Source organism: Poecilia formosa, unplaced genomic scaffold, assembly GCF_000485575.1.
Source record: "Poecilia formosa unplaced genomic scaffold, Poecilia_formosa-5.1.2 Scaffold67, whole genome shotgun sequence".
NCBI classification, from domain to species: domain Eukaryota; kingdom Metazoa; phylum Chordata; class Actinopteri; order Cyprinodontiformes; family Poeciliidae; genus Poecilia; species Poecilia formosa.
In genome coordinates, this window is record NW_006800006.1 from 1407964 (window position 1) to 1425707 (window position 17744).

At 37.9% G+C, this 17744-nt stretch overlaps 1 protein-coding gene across 3 annotated transcripts in view; it reads right to left on the reverse strand.

The window, feature by feature from the left end:
* Positions 1 to 17744, reverse strand: part of LOC103140012 (low-density lipoprotein receptor-related protein 8) — a 96019-nt gene that overhangs the window by 35761 nt on the left and 42514 nt on the right. For all 3 annotated transcript variants that reach the window (XM_007554925.2, XM_007554926.2, XM_007554924.2), the window contains exons 4-5: positions 15416 to 15544; positions 2948 to 3334 (exon numbers count right to left, since the gene is read on the reverse strand). In XM_007554925.2, coding sequence (XP_007554987.1) covers positions 2948 to 3334; positions 15416 to 15544 — 516 coding nt within the window. The remainder of the gene's footprint in view (positions 1 to 2947; positions 3335 to 15415; positions 15545 to 17744) is intronic.

Genomic DNA, 17744 nt, shown 5'->3' on the forward strand with positions numbered 1-17744 from the left:
AAGGAGAGAGAGAGAAACATTATGTGTGTGTGTGTGTATATATATATATATATTTTATTTTTTTTTTTTATTTTTTTTTTACAAAATGGGATTCATGTTCTGACATTAATGGATCAAATCCTTTTTCTTACATTTTACCCATGACTAGTTTTCCATTTCTCTTTGCTTCTGAGACTGTGTCAATAAGGTAATTTCAAAAGATAATCTCCAGAAAGCATGTATAAAAATCAGCAGAATTGAGTAATTACATACTTCAGCTATGCTAATTTCGTTCAGAGTTTGATGCAGCCCAGAAAATGTTAACCCAGGGTCGCATGATGAATGAATTTTAATGTAGAAGCCAAAAGAAGGAGGCAGGTTGAGACCAAACCCAAATTCATTATTATCCCAAGACCAGAGCAGCTTTTTATCAACAGCAGAACTCCCTTCTGAACCCCATTAAAAAGCAATATCTATGACTCTTGGGATATGATTTAGTCTTATAAGATAAGACCAGGACAGAGGGAATGTCTGTGTTGATGCCTCAACGTAGACGGACACAGCAGATCTTCTTCTGTGTTGTGCTGTGGTGAAACATCAATATCAGAGTGGAGATCTGTAAATAAATGATGTTTCATAGAGATCCATGACATAAAAAAAGCAATAACAGGGGAAACATATTGATCAGTGTCTCTAATCTGAAATATTTCTGTAGAAAATTACATTTTTCTGACAGATAACTCCTTAAGTAGATCCTGAAAGTGAGTGAGTGTACCAGAAATGTGTTCCTAATTTAAACCTGAGCACCTCAGTCTCTTGCAAACGCTGCAAAGACGACACCACACACCATGACGGTTTGTCAGACAAGCTCGCTGCACATCTCCGTAACGAGCGGAAGGATATATCTGAGTTTCACACTTTGGCTTGGTGAGAGCTTTGGGCGCTAGGATTCCTGCCTCATCACTTCATCCTCTCACTGTTATTTAGCAGAAATATTGAAGAAGACAAATTTAAAGGGACAGGATTATGTGTTTTCCAGGCACATAGTGCCATTTTATAGCACAACCAAGGAACTATGTTCACTTCAGTTGTTACAAAGGTGCCATATACATCAAATATGAAAGTTTATATCCTGATTTAAAAACCTGAAATTGGGCCTCTGTCTCTTTAAAATCTGCTCATTCTGAAAGACTGCCTTCAGGAAGTCACATCACTTCTCCTTAATAATTTAACCATTGTTGCACTGAGAAACAGCTGCTATTACAAGCTAAGCAGTTACACCAGGTGTTTGCTAACTGCTGTTGACTAGTCTGGAGGAGCTGCTCTGTGAGCCAGAAGTTGGGAAGCTCAAAGGAGGAGCTTCGTCTTTGAAGGCGGGGCTACGTCCACCCAGGCGTTTTCCACAGCTGAATGGTTACCGCAAGAGATTAAAGGATTTCTCAAACATGCGTGAAATAATCAAATCAGCACTCCAGGTCTGTTTTTGATGAAGAAGTAACATTATAGCATTATAGCTCAAAAAAGTCGACTTGACACAATACTGCCACTTTAAAAGTTAAGCTTCAGTTTCATAGGAGCTCATCCATTTCCACAGGGCTTATTACGCTGTAAAAACTTCTACTTTTTTCATAAAGGGAGAGTAGCTCTGGTCACGCATTAACCTAAAGCAGAATGTGAGCAATAAAATGGTTAATATATTAATTCAATAGCAAGCTATCATCCATAAATGAGCATGCTTCGCTGATAATGTACTTGTTTTGGTGTGTGCTTGTGTACGTGACAGACACATGACATCACACTCTCCAGTTAATTTATCTGTTGCTAATCAAATCCTTCTTTGTGTGCAACTGCTTCAAATGTAGAAATATCTCGCTGAGCAAAAGGGTTTTAGAGCAATGAGCTCTGGTGCTATCATCTGTACGGCAGAATCTCTCTCCTTCAGAAGCAGTGTGTATAAATGCTGTGTGTGTTAGGACTGTGGCTACCAAAAAAAAAAACTATGAGATAAGAGGGTTCTGTTCTGTCAAGTTTCTGTCCTGCAGTTTAGAAAAAGCTGCTGCAGAGTTGGACAGTTGTAGTTGTGGAAGTGGACTCTAATGCTCACGCTGTTTCACGCTACAGGAGCTGTTTGTGCACAGACACACTGTGGAAACTCAAATGGTAATGTGCCAAGGTAAACAGAAGAAATTCTAACCAAAGCAAGATGTTTAAAAGAGACTAAATATTACTAAACTTGGATGAAGACACATGTGCAGACTCTTAAAGGTGTGCACACTTTCTTTCAAAACCCCTAATAAATATCTATATTATAGTAGATGTTGTTCTCAGGACAGTTTTCATTAATACTAGGAGTGGGCAATATGGACTCACAATTTTATTGCAATATCTTGTGGTGCTATTGTGATAACTGCAAAAAATTATGATAAAACAGTTGCTGTTGTGCTATACTGTATGTATTCTTAGCACCATAAACAATTATTGTTTTTGAAAAACATTCCCATTCTAGATAGACTTTAGAGGAAGCCATTTAAAAAAGAAACACTTAAAAAAGTGGGCTTTTTATCACTAAGCTGCATTTAATCATATTTTAAAATATATAGATTTTTTTAATGATCTGGTTGGAACAAACATTGAAGAAAATAGAAAAAAAATAACATTTGCACTCATACAGTGTTTTCTTCTGTTACAATAATTCAAAATTCTTACTATGATATATTTTTCATGACAAATGATAATCGATGCAGTTAATGCCACCTCTAATTAATGCCACATAAAAACTTTATGAAGACTGACCTTCTCAGTTTACTATAAAGTGTAAAAATATATTATCATGCTAACATATAGAACCATTAGGTTGCTTTAGAGTCTGAGGACAATCTTGAGTTGCAGAGGGAAAAAAAAATGTTTACAAGTTGACGTAATGTAAAACCGGAAACCGCTCAGGATTAATGAAGCCAGGGACACTCACGGCAGTCTGACTCGTCGGACTTGTCCTTGCAATCTGGATCTCCGTCGCATTTCCACGTCAGGCGAATACACTCCCCGTTATCGCAGCGGAACTCGTCTGCCGTGCAGTTGGCTCTGCGGTTGGGCAGGTAGGGGGCGCCGTCGCCGCAGCGTTCTGGGCTTTCGTCAGAGCCGTCAGAGCAGTCGGGGTCTCCGTCGCAGCTCCACATCAGCGGCACACACTCCGACGTGTTACAGCGGAAGTGGTTGGGCCCGCAAGTCTGTGGCGCCGCACACTTGAGCTCGTCACTGCCATCTCCACAGTCGTCATCACTGTCGCACACGTAGACGGCGGCGAGGCATTTGCGGTTGGCACACATGAACTCTGTGCTGGGACATGCTTTGGCATCTACGGGCAGAAGTTACAAATGTGTTGCGTGTTTAAAATCAGAACTGAATTTCGTCCACAAATGTTAAGCTTTTCCTTGCATTAAGCAAAAGCTGAAGGAGTATTATAGAAATTAAAAGCAGAGACATGATGGTGTGAATTAACTTTAAGCAGCAGGCCACAGAAGCAGACCATATCTGACTAAAATAAAGCTGGAGATGATGAGAGCAGTAATCACAAGAAAATGTGGAGAGGTTTCCTCTCCGAGTGAGTCGGTGATAATACAGCTCCCTCTGCCAGAAGCCAATCCTTCTCTTCTCTAATCAATCTGTGGCATGGTACCTCTCTGTGAACATCATCTTCTGTAAAGAGGGCTTTCATTTTCTAGTTTTGTTTTGTATTTTTTTGTTTGTTTCTTTTTGCTCAAAGACCATAAAAAGAACCAGAGTATTTTTTTTTGTTGTACCTACCTTATAATAAGTTTAAGGACAGTTATTTCCCTGAAAAATACTCAGTTTGTGTGAAAAGTTTTCATTTCAGGGCATGCAGTGGCTTCTAAAAGTATTCATACACCCTGAACTTCTCCATATTTTGTCACATTACAAAATATATATGACAAAGCATTTTTTTTCAAATGCAAAACTAAAAAATGTTTTAAATCATGTATAATTGTCTTTCTACTTCATAAATGTATGTCTCTGTGTTGGTCTTTCACATTAAATTCAAACAAAATACATTTATGTTTGAGGTTATTATAGTTAACTAAAACAACCTAAACAGCATAAACAAACTGAGAAAACATTTTCCAAATAAACAGTTTACGTCAGCTGCACTCCATGCTTCTTATGGCAGCTATGCTACACTAGTCCACAAAATGGCGACAGCAAAAGTTGGGAGAATACACCAGTCACCACCAGAATACACCAGTAAGTTGGTGTATTCTGTATAATACTTTCACTTTTAGGATTGTACACCTAAAACTAAACCAGTATGAAAAAACTACTACTATAACTATAAAAACTACACTGAACTAAAGAGTAGCTGTGTTTCCATTAACAATATAATTGTGCTTAAAGTTTCTGGGTTTGCATGACGTGTTTTTTTCTTTTTCTTTTTCAGCTGTACTGACGTTGGTACATGTTGCAAAACTGCAGTGGAAACACTTTTTTCGCATCACACTAGTAATATGGCAAACAACCGGATGTTACTACCGACAGAAAAGACAAAGAAGACGACAGGAAGTGGTTGGAGGAGGATGGCGCGCATAGTTTTTTTTCCAATGACTTCTCATGTGAAGAAACTTACTCACGTGTGATCTTAATTGCATTTTTTTCTTTGATGGAAACACAGCAACTGCGAAATTGTGTTTTTTGACATTAGCAGAATATTGACAAAGTTTTGCACGCATTTGTAATGGAAACACAGCTAATATTTAGCTAGCAAACCAGCATCTAGCTAGAAGACTATTAAACCAACTCTATTGAAACTAACTAAATTAGGCGAGAAAAAAAAACATCACAACGAAATAAAATTAAACAATTCTGAAAAACCCTCAGCCCTGACTTATACACAATGTTTTTGTCTTGCTTTCATAAATACAGGTAGTGATAGTGCAAATGAGCTAATTTTGTTTCACAGAAGAGTGGCTAACTACTCAGGCTGTAAGACTTTTATTGTGCGTGTCTGGTGGCTGATTTTTGCAAATACCTCTCTGTAGAGCTGACCGGACGGTAAAAGTCGAAGCAGTTTGTGTCCAGAATGTGCCCTTAAGTATGAATGAGTGTGCACTTGCATGGCTTCTGGGTGATTGACTTCCCACATGTCACACTAATTTTATACTTAAACAAATCTATATTTCTCCATTTCTTTTTCCTCGCTCTCTCTCGATGCCTTTCCCAGTTTTGTTAGACTCACGTTTTATCTTGCTAAAAAGCACTCGGGGTGGAAAGTGAGGGCTCCCACTGAGAGCCCACAAGCTGCACAGAGGTCAGCAGCAGGAAAAGGAATTTTATATTTCTACAAATCACAGGGGGTTCAGCAGCTTCACACCTCAATGTTTTAGTTGTTCCAGATGGTTACAGGAAAGGATTGGTGTTTTTACCTCATATTATCAGCTGTAATGCGGCGCTGTAGTTACCGCAGGACCAAACTGCAAATCTTACACATCATGTCTAACTAGTACAGATTGAGGAAGCAGCTACATGTGAAGGAGTCACAAAATAAAATTGCTCAGAGACTGCAGAGTACATAATTGTGCTCCGGTCTGGTTATGATGTCCTTCAATAGACTCAAATTGAGTTCATCCCTTAAAAAATAGAAAGAAACAAGCATCATGGTTACTTACTGTTATGTCCATCATCTATTTTTTCCTAATAAATGCCCAGACTTAATTACCTGACTGGTACCATAATCGCGCCAAGACGGGTGGTTCATGAAAACATGTGTTGTGGTTTCAGCTCAGTAAAAGGGTGATTTTTCATTAATATTAATAAACAAGTCGCTGCAGCTGGTTCTGAAGTGGATTTCAAATCAGTGGCCCGGTTTTGCCTCAACACACTCTCTATCCTAATTTGGAGCTAAATAATTAAAGAGCTTCAATAAACATGTGCATTATTACACGAGGGGCGAGAGCATTAGCAGTGTGCGAGTGGCCGGGTTACACCAGAGAGGTACTCTGTTTTCCTCTGGGGCGATGAGTAAATGTACTTAAAGACTTCTGAGGAGGTTCGATCCCACAGACCATCTGCTGACGACGCCGTACAAGTCAGCGAGTTTTAACTGTCATGAATAAATCAAATCCAGAAAACAAGCTGGATGTGAAGTTGAGGATTTCATAATATTTGCAGCACTTGAGGAAAGTATTCTCCTCTTGGCAAGTTTCTACTAGGGAAGCACCAATATGAAAATTTGGGCCTATGTCAAAGTCTGATATCACCATTACATGACCAAACAAAAAACTCTCTTCCCTTTTTTTCCTGAAATGCAAACGATAACCGGATGAAAATAAACATAGGTTGTTAAGATTGGCCCCCTTGTACTTATCGGACCGATACGATGTGTCATATAATTGCTAACGTCAGTGGATACCGATGTTGATAATGATATATTCTAGATCTGTAGTTCCCACTGTTTGTTTTTTATTTAATACTATAAAACTTAAATAGCCCAATTAAGCAGTAAAAGGGAGTATTGTATATTTTTCAGGCACCATCATTGGCATTATATAACACAATCAAGTAATTAGGGGGAGCTATGCCTAGAAGGCGGAGCTAGGTCCACCCAGGCGTTTTGCATAGCTGAATGGCTGCCACGAGAGACTCAAGGATTTCTCAAACATGAACAAAGAATCAAGGAATACTCAGGGAATAACATCATGACATGATATAAAGCTCAAAAAATGTAATTTCACACAATAAAATTAAAAAGTGCAAAAAAAAAAAACTGAAGTACCTGCATCATTCAAACTTGGACTAGATTATTATTCTCATTTTTGTTTTATCAGTCAAAAGTCGTCACTGGCATGAAACAGAAAAAATTCAGGCAAGTTGGCTAATGTAATAACACCATTTCAAATTAAAGTCATTTTTCTGCCAGCTACAATGCATTACATCATGAAACAGAAAGCACACACTAGTATGAAGGAATCAAAAACATAAATCATAGAGAACTTAAAATGCTTGATCAGCGTTTTCCATTCTCGCTCTTTTTTATCCCAAAAGGGGAAAACAATTTTTGTGACCAACACTAGTCAGAAGTTGGAAGCTTAGCACTTTCCTAAACTTGGCTGCATTGACGATGGAAGATTGTTGCCAGCGGCAACCAGTGGTTCAGACGAAGAGCAAAAGGAAGACGGGCTGCTCTGCTTGCACTACCAACACAAGTGATGAGAATGAACTGAGGGTGTTTGTGCATGAGAGTGAAGATGGACAGATAAAGAAAGTAAAAGGTAAATTATATATTTTTTTTATTATAAAAAGATTTAATTACTTTTTTTTCTTCTGTAGTCACTCGCACACACATAACCTAGGCCTGTTAGTCACCTTGGCTTTCTGCCACATGGTGAGGACAGAGGACACAAGACAAATATCCACCCATCACCAGAAAATGAAAGCCTCCCCAGATTCCAATTTAAAAAAATGAAATTTGTAAAACCTTCAGTCAAATAAAAAGGTCCTCTGCTTCACAGAGGATGAACAGAACTAAAAAGATCAGTTTCACTCATCACAGGACATGGATATAACACATTCTGCTTGTAAAAATATGAATTGCACGACATGAGAAGCATCAATAATGAAAAAGAGATTAAAGGGTAACCACATAGCAGGAAGCAAACCCGACCAGACATGAACTGCAAATGCAAACACACAAAAACACACAAATCCTGACATGGAGTTCCCTGGAGACAGACATGCTCAAAGATAAAAGTTCAGGTTAGCGAGTAAACATTAAGCTCTTCATCACTGAGAGTTAAAGGCACGCCTCTCAACTTTCGTGTGGATTTTCTCTAAAGCTGCTCCTCAATGTGAGGCTGACCTAGAGAAGTTTTCATCGGGGAAAGCTATTATCAATTAAATGTATAATTCAAAATGTGGATTTTTCAATTAGCAGGGTGCCTCTTTTTCCTCTAGCAGAATGTGCTGAAGCTCACTGTGGGTTCCAGCTGAGCTGTGTGAGGCTTGAGAGAGAGAGAGAGAGAGAAAGAAAGAGAGAGAGAGATAAAGAGAGAAAGAGAGAAGGAAAGAGAGAGAGAGAGATCTTCCTTTTAGTCAGAAAAAAAACTTAAAGAAAGTTGTAATGCGGCGGTTAAGAAAAATATGTGAAGCACCTACACATTTCTCAAGACAAACACTCTGCGTATCACTTCCCTTTGTCTAATGACTGACATTTTCCTCATCAATCAACACCTTAAACGGTGTTTTTCACACCTGATAGTCCAGTAGACTCAATTCGATTGGGGACCAAAATTGCCAAATTTGCTACATTTTCAGCTAGTGTTTGCTTTCCCACTGCAGTGCTTCAAACAACACAAACCTTTTAAAAATCCTGTTCACCCTCCTTGCCTGTGGTGGCGCTGCACCAAGAACTATTGAAAAAAAAATTAGGTGAAAACCTCTGAAGAAGACAATGAGCGCTTCTTCCTTCTGCACAAAAAGTGAACACAAATGGACTGGCGCCATATTTTAGCAGTTGCAGAATTTATCTTAAAAAAAACTATGAACCATTTCTCCAGCTATATTGTATTTGTATTTACCCAATACAAGATTGTATTTACCCAAAATGCCCAGCGTCGTAATACACTTCCTGCTTTTTGAGCATGCGGTTTCCACATGTACATCCAAACCAGACTTTCTAGGCAAACTGGATTGAAGCGGAACTAAACAGGGCTATTGTGGTTTGTTGAAGTCTATTACTGCTATTGATAAGGATGTAGCTGAAGATGTATTTGTCCAGAAAATTTAATTCGGTTTTTCCTCCCACTTCACAAGTTCGGCACCTTTTTAAACTTGTACACAGGAAGAACACATGCACACAACAGAAGGTCCGAGTTTCAGACTGTTTGTTAGCTAGTCATTGATCCAGGCGGTTGCTGAGGCCTCCACCTGTGTCTTCTGGAGTTTCTGATGAAGCAAATCAGGCTGAATTGTGTTAAATCAAGTAAAATTGCAGCGTCCAAGCCTGCAAGTCTGAATAAGGCCTACCCACACAGGTGCATTTAATAAATACCAACTTTGAAAGAAGTGAATATTTATGCAATCACTGATTTTGGCGCTTCATAGTTTTATTTAGTCGCCACTATTTTGCAGAAATCAGTTTTCATCTCGACATTAAATTGGTTTTTTGAGCCGGGGGAGTTTTTTATTTTTTTTTATTTTTTTGTGTGAAATATAGTCACATTTTGCTAATCATGATTTATTTATAAAAGCAATAAAAGGGTAAAACATTCAAGGAGGTGAGTAGAATTTATAGCCACTATATACAATGTCACAGTAAATCTGGAGCTCAATGTCCCCCTACAGTCATAAAGTCTGCTGTGCAGGAGCATTACAGTTTCTCAGTCTGTCTCGCCACAGAGAAGGAAAGGCAGATTAAACTAAAGCTTCACATACCACTGTTCAACAGCAATAAGGAAAAAATCTGATTCTACATAGGATTTAATTTCCTGCTTCAAACATCATCATCACCCAACTGGTGCAGAGGAATAACAAGCTAAAGCAAGCTTAGCTTAACTTAGCTTAGCTTAGCATTGAAACAGCATTTCCCAAACGATCCAGGCTGAGGGGAACAAAGCTGATCTCAGTCACAAACTTAGAATTGTTCGCAATCAGTTGTAAACTGTATAGAGACGCAACAAATGTTTTTTTTGTTTTTTTTATTTTATTTTCATTATTATCATCTGTCATGTCTTTTCATTTGATTTCAGGCGTACCATATAGAGATACTATTTCCTACATACGCATGGCAGCTTTGTTCTACATAAAGCATATTTCAAGATGGCAACCTAATTATTGGATCGACTTAAATAAATCATGACTACATCTGCATTCAAAGTAAACAGACCCCATTAATTAAATGGGAACTTGAACTTATATGACTTTCAGCTCACAAAAAACAGCCTTGATGATATTGAGGCTTGGATGGCTATACATTTTCAGGAAGAGAGTTTTTTCTTTTAGCTAATAGTAACCCACACCCATCAAATAGTATGGGAATAATTAATGACTCTGAATTTAAATCAGCTCTGTTTTTCTTCCAGTTAAGGTAAACAGTAAAGCTTAAGCCAGTTTTGTTGAGACACAACGTTGAGAAAATATCACCTCTCAACTACTGTGGTGAACTTCACTCTTTATGCATCTTCAGCTTGTTCAACATCTCACTGCCTGGCTTTTAGCTGGTACAGACATGCATGAGCACATCTTACCCATTCCATCATCGCTCCTTTGGCTTCCTGTCCATCACAGAATTCATTTTTAAGTCCTGATGTTGACTTAAAAATGCCTAATCTTTCTTCTCCATACCTATTTGTTTTCTTCCAGCCTTAAACCGGTTTTAAAGTTGTCCCAACAGCTAATCAGAAACTAGGAGGAAATCGAAATTATTCTGCTATTTTAGCCAAAGGAAGTGACGAAAAGCATTAAAGGTCTCAATAATATCACCCAGGACTAGCGGGTTGATGTAATTTACTAGTGATTTAACCATGTACTGTGTTTTGTTTCTGCAATTGTAACTACAATGGAGGTAATGGACCCATGTCTCATTTCTACTTGTATAAATATAATAGATTTGAATTTTGCCTTCACTCAGTTCTTATGAAACAAATAGTGAAATTCAATGCATGCCAGAGTTCTTTGGAGTATTTCAATGCCTTGGAGTTTACAGTAGTGGCGGGTTTATTGATTGAAGTTAAATATATTTCTACGGTGGAACCGTGAAAAAGAATAGCCTTGGGCATTATGGTTTTGAACTATTCATTACACCAAGAGTTTTGAGCAGGGAACTCAAGTGCAAAAAAAATATTAGAAAATAGGTATAAGTCCTTGGTTGCTTTTTGTACCATTTTTTTCCCCCCTCCATCACTTAAATAAGTAGAAAAAGCTCTTATCGTTTCTACAGTGGAGCACACCTGCAGGGTAAATGCATGAAATCTGCAGATTCATTTACCTACACAAGACATACAGCCTCTTCTACACACAATCTGATATTAATAAAGAATAAAGTCTGCGGGTTTTCAGGGTGTAAACATTCAGACGAGAATCTACTTGCAAACGTATTAATGTTCAAATTCTATTGAGCCGAACATATTTTGCTCAGAGTAAGCAAAATATGTTAAATATGATAAATTTCCTCTATCATAGGAGGAAATTTACTGTGATATTTAATGCTTCCAGAAATCTGTGCCTCAGCAACAAATGTGTTTGCTCATGTTTTAAATGCTATTGGTGTTTTTTGTTTACATTAGGTCAGCGAGCCATTTTTTGATGGTAATTATTGGTGAATAATTTGTAAGTGTGTGAGATTTTGCACTTTTAATGCCTAGTCACTGTAATAGCATCTAAGAATTTTTTTTAATTTATTTTCTTTTTATTTGAAAAGTACAAAGAATGACTGGATCTAAACTCTGAGAATGGGCGGATTTAATGATTTAGATGAGTAAATCCTTTGGACAATACCATATATGATGTTTTCTAACAAAGTCAATAGTAAGTGAAACTTACAAATGTGAAATAAAAAGAAATAGCATTGAGATTGTAAAGAAACACCTAGCAATTCCTGCAAAAAAAAAAAAACTAACCATAGACTAAACTAAGTCTACATCATTTGACTGAAACCGAATAAATTTCTCTAATCCTGAAAATGTATCGGCTTGACATTAAAAAATTTTATTGTGCGTTCTCCAACATTCAACAACCATGTTCCTTAAAATATTGGTGCAAGCTACTAAATATAGATAGATAATAGTTTACCTTCTTCTTCAAAATCATAGTAAAAAAAAGCAAAACAAAAAACTTCATAAAAAGAATAAAATCCACATGATAAAGATTACCGTCCTCCCTTATTTTAATGAATATTACACTCCTATTTATTAATGTAGACAATATCTAATAATAGCCCTTCACTATAATCAGTTTGCCAGAAGAACAGATGAAGTTGATTTGCAGCAGCATTTTGATAAAACACTTAATGAAACATACAGACATATTTTTGTATCTGATTATAAAAGAAAACACTGAAGATATACTAACAATTCGTAATCGTCTTGGCAAAAATTGATATCTGGTAAATAATTTTCGACATGCTGCAAAACATGACAGTAGAACACTTAAGCCAAGGCTCAATGTCGTTTCGAGCAGCAGGGGTGCTGCAGCTGCATGGGAGCGTAACTGTGGTTGGAAATTAAGATTCTTGTGGAACAAATGACAATTTCACTTTAATGAAAATGACGTGAAATGAGGCGACGCCTGCGAGCTAGTTTAGGCAGAGAGTTGACTTCACACGTGATCGCCCATCCACGCCACAGAACGCATGAACATACCTCACCAATTTGAATGGTTTGTTTAAGCTTTCTGAATCATCCTGCAGAATGTGTCACATTGCTGCTGCTGCTGCCGCCTTTTAGCTCTTCCACCACCCCCAACATTTCCAGGAGGCTGAGCCTGTCACAATAACTAAATTTGCTGAAAGACAAATCATCCCAGAAATGATTGCGATAAACCATTTTTAACTATATATGATAGTAATGGCATATTAATCAAAGTACAAAGATAAAAAACAAAAACTTTCATTTCTAAGGAACAGTTAATGCTGGAACTGGAAACATTTATAAATATCCAAAATAAACTAAACAAAACAACAACAACAACAAAAGAATTATGAAGTCTCTGCAAGCAAAATTACATTAAGAAAATTAAAAAATTGAGGAAAGCGGGCAAAAGTTCCAGTCAGGACTTTTGTTAAAAACAAGAAAAAAAGAGGGTTTAAATGTTTGCAGCATTTTTCAGATGTCCTGTTTTGAACAATATTAAGAATAGTAATATTGATAATATTAGCATATCATTAACGATGATGCTCAGGCTCATTTTAATTTATCATATCATGTCATGTCTTTTGTCTCTGTTGCTTGTCAAACATTCAAGCTGAACAGACTGGACAGGTTTAATGTTTAACATCAACGTGTCTTTATTCCATTTGTCAGCACAGTAATCAGTCATATTTAACACCATTCGGTTTTCAGTTCTTAATTAAACAAAAAAACAAATTCACAACTTAAGAGGCTTCGTGAAACATCAAACGAAGCCGTCTTCATGTTTCGGTTCACGCTTTCTGGAATTTCTGCATGATTTTTTTACAGACTTATCTGTGTATCCACAACAATTTTTACTTCTGTGCCTGAGCTTAGACCACTTACACAAATGTTTATATCAGTTGAACGGCTGTGCAACATTTGGAAAAGTTTTCTGTATTACATACAGCAGTGAAGAAAACTCATCGCTTTCACAAAGGAAAATAAAAGTTTGGTTTTGTCTGAAGTCTTGGTTTAACTTTTCTGTTTATTAATTTTTTTATATTTTTTTTTACCAAAGATGTATGACAGCTAAGTTAGAACTACCTTCTGATTTTTGATGAGTACGGCCGTTAGAATTTGACATTTTTTCAGATCACTGAGCTGGAGCGTAGACACAGTAGGGGAAAACAAAATCAATGCTTTGCAGCTCCAGATTTGATCTACAGACACAGTTAAAAGCTTCTAATCCTTGTTTCAGACGTCCTCTTCCAGGCTGGTACTGAGCCCAGTCACTCTTCAGATAAACTGCTCTGAGGAGCATTTAATAGGTCTAATTTGTGATGCCATCATCCCCGTTCCTTGCTAATGCTACAACCAGCCTCTCTCTCTCAGCGGGTTACGCTTGGCGCCATTTGTCCCCGCGGGGATTTGAGTCTTTGGCCGGGTGGACGACATCCTGCTGCCTGCCCCCTCCCGTGTCACCGCTGAGAGGTTTAAGGCTGCCACATCAATACCGACATTAGAATGAGAGCTGGATTAGTCCAGGCTAGACTGGGTCTCAATGAGCAGCGCAGTGAAAAGACATCTAAGCTAAAAAGGTAGTGGACTGAAAGTCAATAGAGTTGCTAACAGCTGCTCCAGAATGAGTACACAATGATAATTACTAGGGCTGTCAACGTTAACGTGATAAAACTGAAAAGTTTTCAAAGTTTTTGCGTCGTTAGGCCATGCTAGCTCAAAGTTTCACATGAATTATGCTGGTCGCTCATATGTTGCCTTGTCACAAGTAGAAACAGATGGAGAGGGAGGTTTCTATTTTTCTTGTTGGCTCTAGTTGTCTTTATTTGAGAGTGGTCAGACAGGAAAGAGGGTAATGAGAGAGGTGGAAGTCATGCAGCAAACGTCATCAGGCCGGGACTCAAACCTGCGACGGCCACATGGAGGGCTGGGGTTGTGACATGGGTTGCGCTCTACAGCTGCGCCACCGTAGCACCTCCAGAGAGGGAGGCGTCTAAATGAACGTTTAAAACAAAATGACTTCCTTATGAACTTTTAACACTGGAACTGGAAGACATTTTAAATATCTAAAATAAATAAACAAAAAAACAAAAACAATAAATAAAATGAATTATTTAGTCTTTTTTAAGAAATGGCCTAAAAAAAAAAAGAGGCTATTTGAGACCAAACTGAAGACTTTGTCATCTAGCTTTTGGTAAAAACACAGAAAAGAGAAAATTGATAAATCATGCAAAAGGAAATTATTCACCTCGGTTTAATTCATCACACGATTATTTTATTTATTGCCTATTGTGACAGACCTAATTATTGTTATATAATAATGAAGCCGTCTTTAATAGGGTGAGTTTAAATAGAACATGTGCTTTTAATGTACTTTTTCTGACTCACACTGATTCCATCATATGCAGCTTCTTGCTTTGATGAAAATTCACACGACACTAAGCATATTGGGACATTTCAGAGATGTTTTTTAAAAATGTGCCATTTCCTCAGCTTTCAACTCAGAACACGTTCTGATTTATTGCCTCAATCACATTTTTCCTGACGTGAAGAGGAAAGCGAGCATATTCTTCACGGCTCCTCAGAAGTAGGCCAAGGATGGTCCCCGAAGCGATTTGGGGGAAGGGGCTACCATACGTGCGAGTCACGTGATTGGCTGTGTCTAAGGTGCCTTCATATTTGATGGCTCTAAGAGCTTCATGGAGAGTTTAAGAACTGTAGAAATCCTCCTGGTATCACCGGGAAGTCCCCCGTATCTGATGTTTCACACCATAGATCATTTTACATCAAAGAGGGACTCTGCTGTCAAGCGCTGGTAGCTTAAATCTGGAATCACTTCGAATCCGTCGGAATATACAGTGACTTTCCTGCTGTGCTTTAATGCGCTGAACTTCTAAATGATAAAACCGAAGACAATAAAACCTTTTCAGATCTAAAAGTTCATCTGCACTTCTTATTTATTCACTTGTAAACCGTGAATGTTGCAGGTATTTATCAGAATGTCTCCTGAAATGTGATCATCTGTAACAGGAAAAAAAAAGAAGTCATTTGCTTCTAGGAAGGCGACTTTATACAAAGCTCACCAGATGCACAGTCCTCCTCGTCTGCCCCGTTCTCGCAGTCTTTCTCCCCATCACATCTCCATGACAACGAGACACACTTGTTGGTGGATCCCCCGCAGTCAAATTTCTCTGGAGGGCACGTCTGTTTGCCTGTGGATGTAGATCAAACAGACAGGGGAAGATTTCCATGGTGAATTTATAGGCCCATAAAAGCAGTTTAAAAAAAACAACAAACAAACAAACTACAAACACAACAGCCAGCATACAGTTAAAACTCATCAGATGCTACAACACTTGGTTTTTACTGTCTGGGCCGCCTCTACAGCGGGGAAGCTTGCAGAAGGATCCTGAAACATAGCGAAGGCGAATTTGGCTGAAATGCAAAAGTACAATCCACCTCCCCCCTCCTCCTCTCCCCGTCCGCTCCCTCCTCTCCTTTTCCTGCCAATCTGTTCGGGTTGGCACAGTCGATTTGATGCTGATTACAGCGTGTTTAATATGACGAATGTGGTTAATTATAAACCTTTGCTTACAGAGCCGCCTGAAGCCTTCCAGCAAGAAATCAAAGGCACAACCTACAAAATGAATCATCCAGCCTCTTTTATCCTTAGATTATTTATTATGCTGTTGTGGTGTTGCTTTTTATTTGACCCTTCTGGGGTCGTCATATGAATAGTACTCTGTGAGGAAGTTGTTACCACAGGAAGACGACTCTGTTAGCCATCAGTGAGACGAAATGACTTCAGGAAGCACAAACAGCTGAAGAAGATATTTCAATCTAAGTAAAAAAAATTTATTTATAGAAGCATCAAGGTAACTATGAAGTAGGACTGGGTAATAAATCAATAGCATATATTGCAATAGACACATGAGCAATATCAACAGTGGATAACATGGGATCAGTTTGGCAATATTTCAGACATTTAAAATAAAAAAACTAATAATTATCAATAAACTGACATGAAAACGTTATACTGTGATACGTTTTCCAGCCACATCATTTAGCCCCGTTATATTATCAAGGTACATGTTTACATGCCAGGTAACTGCTAACTGTGTTAATCATGCCAACATCTGAAATAAAATGCTAAAGACAGTTTAAAATATTCACTCCATAATCATGCTGTTGCTATTTCTTCTTAATTGACACATATTACATTCTTAAAAAGCATAGAAAAAAAAATAATGAACTATAATTTCTTATAAAGGGGATCTAAAGTCATTCTTTTGGCTTAGATTTTCATAGTATTGGTATCCCTGTCCCAGTTATGCACGTTGCCCGTGACAACCTATTTGCAGCCCCCCACGCAGGAAGCAACTCCATTATTTGCTGAGGGCAGAGTAAGAACATGCTCCATAATGAACATCATTTGTGAGCTCTAATAGAATCTCTGATGCTGTCGCCAGTAATGTTAGCTGTACGTTGCATGGCGGGTTATTGGACTAGACAAGGAGGGAGTCTCCGAGGCCATGTTTGCACACAGAGCACATCTGTTCATACAGTAACAACATTGTATTTCTGTTCAATCTGAATTCCTATTTATCTCAGGCAAATCCGATTTGTTGAAGATTTCGATTAGGGAAAACGAGAAAAATCTTTTGGATTACGAAACATTTGTAGAAGTTCTTTTATTCAAACATCAGTGCCAGTTTATGATTTATACATGCAGAACGTGATGTTTTACATGCTTTTTAATGCCTTTCCAGTTTCAGTTCCTATTGGTGTGGAGGTCTTACAGGTCAGTTCCAATCTGTGTGTAAATGACTTTGTTCTTATCACAGTTTTTCTTCATAGAAATGCAGTAGTGAATGTCTGTGCATCATTTTCATAGAAATACTTAGAATTCAATTTCTATTGTCTGACTAACAGTAATTATAGAGACAATATTTAAGTCAACGCTCATTGAGGTTCACAGCTCTAACCCCTTCAAAATAAGAAATGGATGTATTTTTACCAATCTGCAATGGTACATACTTTATGCAAGGGAGTCACCACTTTCATTTAGAAACCAGTGAGTGCATAACTTTATACTGCTTTCATTAGTAAGAAGATAAAAAGATTGAATAACTAACTATTCCATACCAAACTAATGCAAAACAGCTGGTATGAACATGAAACTGGCTGAAATCTGCCAGCCTCTTTTTATTCAGAAATGCAATGTCTTATGATCTGAAGGCTGTAAGTTCGTTTCCAGCATCCTCCTGCCACATGTCCATGTGCCCCTGGGGAAGGCACCTAACCTCAAATTGCCTCAAGTGTATAAATGTGTGTGTTTGTGAGTGAATGGGTGAATGTGACTCTAGTGTGAAGCACTTTGAGTGGTCAAAATGATCAGAAAGTTCAGTCCAT